This window comes from Lipotes vexillifer, unplaced genomic scaffold, assembly GCF_000442215.2.
Source record: "Lipotes vexillifer unplaced genomic scaffold, Lipotes_vexillifer_v1.1 scaffold690, whole genome shotgun sequence".
NCBI classification, from domain to species: Eukaryota; Metazoa; Chordata; class Mammalia; order Artiodactyla; family Lipotidae; genus Lipotes; species Lipotes vexillifer.
The window spans coordinates 2457980-2464037 of record NW_006798376.1 but is presented as its reverse complement, the minus strand read 5'-3'; the positions used below and the strand labels follow the sequence as shown (position 1 = coordinate 2464037).

The 6058-nt window shown below is 41.2% G+C and overlaps 1 protein-coding gene across 3 annotated transcripts in view; it reads right to left on the bottom strand.

The window, feature by feature from the left end:
* Positions 1-1006: 1006 nt before the first annotated feature.
* The window catches only part of A1CF (APOBEC1 complementation factor), a 52650-nt gene continuing 47598 nt past the window's right edge, over positions 1007-6058 (bottom strand). Inside the window, exons 9-11 of one of the 3 annotated variants that reach the window (XM_007470291.1) lie at positions 5452-5588; positions 4561-4712; positions 1007-1237 (exon numbers count right to left, since the gene is read on the bottom strand). In XM_007470291.1, the coding sequence (XP_007470353.1) occupies positions 1086-1237; positions 4561-4712; positions 5452-5588 (441 nt within the window). In that variant the 3' untranslated portion in view covers positions 1007-1085. The remainder of the gene's footprint in view (positions 1238-4560; positions 4713-5451; positions 5589-6058) is intronic. The other 2 variants (XM_007470292.1, XM_007470293.1) reach the window with 2 other exon arrangements.

Below are 6058 nucleotides of genomic sequence, written 5' to 3'. Positions count from 1 at the left end.
AGAAGGCGGTGGGTTTCTCAGCAGATTTAGTATAAGTGGGTTAGATAGTCCAAGGCTGAACCCAGGTTAATAACTGTCTCTGAATGCTGGATGGTGGGCTGGGTGCTACAAAAACGTCGTAGAAATGAGAGTAAATCTTCACTCCTCCCTTTGAAATGACTTTTCAGCCAATTTGCTGAATAGCAAAAAGTATCATAAATGATATGCTGTAGATTTGATTTATATTTTTATGATATTGGAGATGAGCAAAATGAGATTGAGATGAAAATAAATCAATATGGACAAGTCAAAATGTTTAAAATGAGAAAAAGTCATTTCAAGTTGGCATGACTATTATGTTGTGGGCATCCTTAGGAAGCGTAGGAGTTCTAGGGAAAAAGAGGTGTGGGCTAATGAGTTTAATAAACGGTGGGCCTGGATTTGTCTTAACAATGGCTGTAACATATAACATCAATTTCCTAGTCCCCAGGGGCTGCAGGGGATGAGAAGATCCTGACCTATGACAAATTGACTGGATGGATTTTCAGACTGAAATGATGCTGACTCCATTAATCCTTGGATAATCTCTCACGAGGTCCAGGCTGTGAATATGCCTCATGCAGTGGGCAATGGGATATGTGCTTGGAAAAGCATCTCCTACTGTCCCTCAGCCTTTTGTGACTTTGTGTATTAGAAAAGCAGCTGTGAGCCAGGGGTTAAGACTCTGGAATTACTTGGCCCCCTTGGTTGTTACTGGTTGTCCAGGTCTGCTTAGCCCCTGAACTCTTGCTGGCTAAAAGATCTCTCTCCACTCTGTCAGGGTGTGTAAACATACTCCCAAGACACTCAGGAACCTTGGAAGAATAACTTTTGGGGGCAATTGCTCTTTAGCTTCCTGTTAGATAAATGGCTCCTTAACATTGGATTTCATTAGAAATAAAGTTCTCATATCATGATTCTACAACTAGTATCAATGTAAGCTGTACAGTCTCAGGAAAGGCCTCACTCTGGGACAAGTATTACTTGTGATCATTAGGGGACCGAGTTAGAGGTGTATTTCTTCTAGATTGAATTTTGTGTGTTTTATTCTTAAAAGAAAGATGTCTTCAGAAGGTTCCATATCCATCCCCTTGGGCAGTCACTGCAAAAGCGGGGTAGACCTCATACGTTGCATATGCTGCTAAGTCTTGTCCCAGGGTCACGGCTTGCTTGAGCTGGGCTGCAGACACAGATGCGGTTGCACTAGGGACAGCATAGCCTGGAGGAGAAGGCAGAGAAAACTTCATGAAAGGGATTCGGGTTTGCTTCCTTTTGGTTTATTGTCTTTATGAAAGATGAAAATTTAACGTATTGCTTAAAGCCAAAAGTTAACGTGTACATTTTAAAAGGTGCCCTCAGGGGATGTAATCTCTGGACTCATTGATTAGGGAAGAGTGTTCCTCAAAGTGGGGTCGGCCATTTATATCAGAATCGTTTCACTCTTAGAAAACTGGCAACATGGGGGGTAGACCCCAAGAAACAGAAACTTGACAGGATGCTGAGCTGATTAAAGTTTGATGTCCAGAACTTTTGCAGAGGGTCTCAGAACTTGTAAAGGAGGGGAGGCAGTTGATGGGTTGGCAAGGAGATCGGGGTGGGCCCTGTGGGTCTGGTTCTGCTGCATCCCCACCCTCACCTAAATAGAATATTAAAAACCATTGCCTTTACCCAGGGAGGTTTGTAGGGACTGGGTAGACCAATAGGAGAAATAGTTAAAGTTTTAGCATATTTCTATATAGCACCATAAAAGCACATACCTAGGGTGTCCACATTTTGGTCTAAATGGATAGGACAAACAATACCTCACCCCACCATCGAGCTGTGTTTGATGTATGCAGAGGTCTTAGTGCTCGTCCTTACTGTCAGAGAACTAAGGGGTTTGAGTGGTAAGGAAATACTCACGTGCTTTTGTATTACTATCATGTCTAGCTGATTAATACGTTTGAAGAAAAGAGCATAATAGCTATTATCTAAAAGCAGTATTTCCCTGTTAATGTTTTAGACCCAAATCTGGTTATTTCTGAGATGATCCCCAAATTGTGAAAGAGGATGAGAAAAAGGGAAAAAGTATACTTAAGCAGCAAATGGGGACCTGATTTAAAAAAAGAAAAGAAAGAAAGAAAGAAAGCGCATTTGGTTTATGTGTTGTGGAAGTCTGCCCAAACCCAGGCACATTGATTTCTTTCTGGTGGCTTCTCAGGAAGTGGTGGTGGGAAGCTGGCTGGACTATTTGTAAAAAAAATTGAATCCACTCCTTGGCTCGTGCACTTTGGGCAGTAATGCTGACTAATGTGCTAGTGAAGTTTGGTACATTTTCCAAGGATATGAGAAATATGTTAACAATTACTTTCATAATTTTGGAAACAGTATTTCTAAAGTAAGTAAGTAAAATATACGTGTATGTGTGTGTGTGTAGCGTAGGTTTTACCTTTAGGGATTTTGAAAAGAAAATTGAATTTTCTTTTTCAATTTGGCTAATTTCTAAAGTACAAGAGCATTTGTGTTTTAAATAGATTCTTCCCTTGGAGCCTATTATTCTTTGCTTGACTCCATAGCAAGTTATAAAAGATCTTCTCAAATTCTTAGGCATTCCCAAGGCAATTCTCATGCTCTGAATAATTTTTTTATTTCTTGTAGGAGCAAATAAAAGTGAGGATAAGATAAAATATTTTGGGGCAAAGAGCAAATCCTTTCCAATGTGAAAGCAAACTTTAAAATTCTCCTGGCAGTGGCTCATTTATTTTTATAGTACATTAATTTGGTGTCTTTGGGGTACAGCTTTCTGCAAGACAGGGCCTTAACTTTCTGCAAGAACTGAGAAGCCTGGCACAAGTCCCCAGAATATGGATGTGTCAACACCCTGTTGTATGGAAAGCAAGCACGGCGCTGATGGCTGCAGCACAGCCCAGGAAGGACCTGGCCCTCTTCAGTGGCAGCTGTTGCCTTGATAACCTCGAAGAGGTGCATCACACATCTTCTCCACGTTCTAAGAACAAAGCTGGAATTGAGGTCACATTTGTGTGGGAAGCATGATTAGTTTCGGCTTCACTTGCCAGAATAGAGGCCACATTTGCAAGTTTTGAGAAATAAAAGGAAATGAGAGCCAGCTCAGGTGTTATGGATGTGACGTATATAGCAGTTCTCATACCTACACAGGGCCAATATATGAATTAATCAGGGCTTCCCTGGTGGCGCAGTGGTTGGGGGTCCGCCTGCCGATGCGGGGGACGCGGGTTCGTGCCCCGGTCCGGGGGGATCCCGCATGCCGCGGAGCGGCTGGGCCCGTGAGCCGTGGCCGCTGCGCCTGCGCGTCCGGAGCCTGTGCTCCGCGGCGGGGGAGGCCACAGCAGTGAGAGGCCCGCGTACCGCAAAAATAAAAAAAAAAATAAAAATAAATAAATAAATAAATAAATAAAAATATGAATTAATCAATTGATAGGAATGTCTTATTTCTAGGTCTAGTCAGAACTCTCTGATTTGGGCTTATGGGAGGAGGTATGCCAACACAATGAGAAGTCAGAATGACAGATTTCTTCGAAAGACCTAAACTTTTATTACCAAGAAAGAGTGGAGTTGCTCAAACTAACTGCTGAGGGAAGATTTCCAAAAGAAATTTCTTGTCTGGTCCTCTTTAATCTCTAGAGGAGTCATTTTTAATTATTAGCATTTGTTGTAGGTACATAATAAATGGGGAAAAGTCTTTTAAATGTGACCCTGAAGGCATGTTGATCTACAGATAGTCTTTACTTTAAGTAATCAGCATATGCCCCAGACCTAAATTATAGAACAGATAAAATGAGCCTGATTAGCCACTTATTGAAATGGTCTCTCTCTTTTTCTTTTTCTCCACCTCTCTCTCCCTCTCTCTCCCTCTCTCTCTCTCTCTCTCTCTCTCTCACACACACACACACACACACACACACACACAGAGTTTTTGTCTTAAAATAATTTTTAAAAATCTGATCTACACGTTTCTTTCAGAAAGCAAAGCAATACAAGTTGAATTGAGTAGAACTGAAGATTAGAATTGGGGAGGGAGTCCATGGATTGCTTAAAAGCTGATTGGCCTTGGCCAAATGACTTAATCTTTCTGTTGGTGGTACTTGGTTTCTTCATCTGCACAATGTGCATGATGATAGAACCTGTCTCTTGTGGTGTCATGAGCATTGCTGAGATACGTCAGTGCCTGGCACATAGTAATAGTTCAGATAAACATCATCCATGAATGTAGTAGTAGTAGAATGTAGTAGTTCTAAACTTTCTTTACTAAAAGTAAAAACCCAAACAAATTAGATGCAGAGAGATTGATTCATTTAAGGTCACACAGCTGCTTACAGCTGAGCTGAGACTAGACCCCCCTCTGCTGCCCAGCTCAATTCTCTTGCCTTGGCTCACTCATCGGGCAAATTCTTTTTGGTCACAGGTGGTGTAAATCAGATTTATTGTAGTTGGAGTTCAGATAACTCTGTGAGTCCATGGTCCCAAAGAGGGTCTCCTAAACATTCTCTGCAGGGTGCCATTTCTGACATTATTTTTCCATACCTGGAAATGCGGTAGCAGAAGCGGCAGCAGCAGCTGCGGTCTGGGCATCGGCTCCATCGGTGGGGATGCCCAGGGTCTGCAGGGTGTACTCGGCTGCATATGTCTTTGCTTCATCCACGTAGGCACTTAGCTTCGGGGGTGTGAAAGGGTGGCTGGAAAGCAAAGTCAGTCAGGGTGTGCATTTTAAACTTATGTAGCTGAGACAGGTGAAAACCTAAGGCGCTGTTCACTTTTTTGATTGGATAGTGGAATTTTGTGTGGGGACTTATCACTCTCTGCTTTTAAAGCTTCCAGATATACATGCATGTTGGAGCATTTGTGAATGGACCTAGAACATCGGTGGACGATGACATTCCTGGAGCGTACTTGCAACTCATTATAAGTTCTTTCTAATGTACGTGTGAAAGAGGATGGTTCCTAAAACATGTAGAAATGCAGGCTCAAGGTAAAATTGAGAAGGTGATAACCACTAATAGAGAGGTTATAGCTTTGGTTCAAAACTTAAATGGCAGGGCATGGTGTTATTAGGTATAAAAGGGCAGTTTCGTATGGTTCAACCCAAATACTACACAGATAAAAGGATGGGCTATAGTTTTCACTTGTATTACACTTAACATCTGCAGTTTTCCATTGGTTGATGAGAGTACACAGTCTTCATTGTCTATATGAAATTTAGGGGCTTTGAGATGCTAGTCTCATAGCTGTCACATATATCCCAAATACACGTCTCAACGTTTGCACTGAATGAAAAATGAGTAGGTTGTAGACTTGAATATTTATCTTATTTAGATAGTGATAAAATACACTTAATTTACAAGACTCATTCTAAAATACACTTAATTTACAAGACTCATTCATCGAAATGATTAGGAATTTGGAGAAGTTACACACATGACAGGATTCTGGCTGGACAGGGCAGGAATAGTTATTTTGTATAAGAAGAGTTGTCTTTGATCTTGTCCAATGGCAGAGTGCAGCTGATATACAGGTTGTCCCCAGTTATTTTTCTGACAAACTTCTTCTAATATCTACAAGAGCAAAAAAAACAAAACAAAAAAAAGTGACTTCCCTTCCAAATATCACATTTGCATTATTTCTCTAACTTTCCGGGTTTTAAACTTGAATCTTCAGAGTTTAAGCAAATATAAGAAGATATAAAATGCCACATGGTTTAATGACTCATAAAATTTAAGATGAACTCAATTTGAACTCCATTTAAAATGTTGTGTCTATTAATTCAGGAAAATCATTTTCACACCATTTATTCTAATACACTTTTAGTTTAGTCCATTAGCTCTAACTTTTTATCAATAGTTTAATTTACGATTTGTTTGGTATATTTATTCCATTTTTTAAAAAATTGATATTCCAGGGCTTCCCTGGTGGTGCAGTGGTTGGGAGTCCGGCTGCCGATGCGGGGGACGCGGGTTCGTGCCCCTGTCCGGGAGGATCCCACATGCCGCGGAGCGGCTGGGCCCGTGAGCCATAGCCGCTGCGC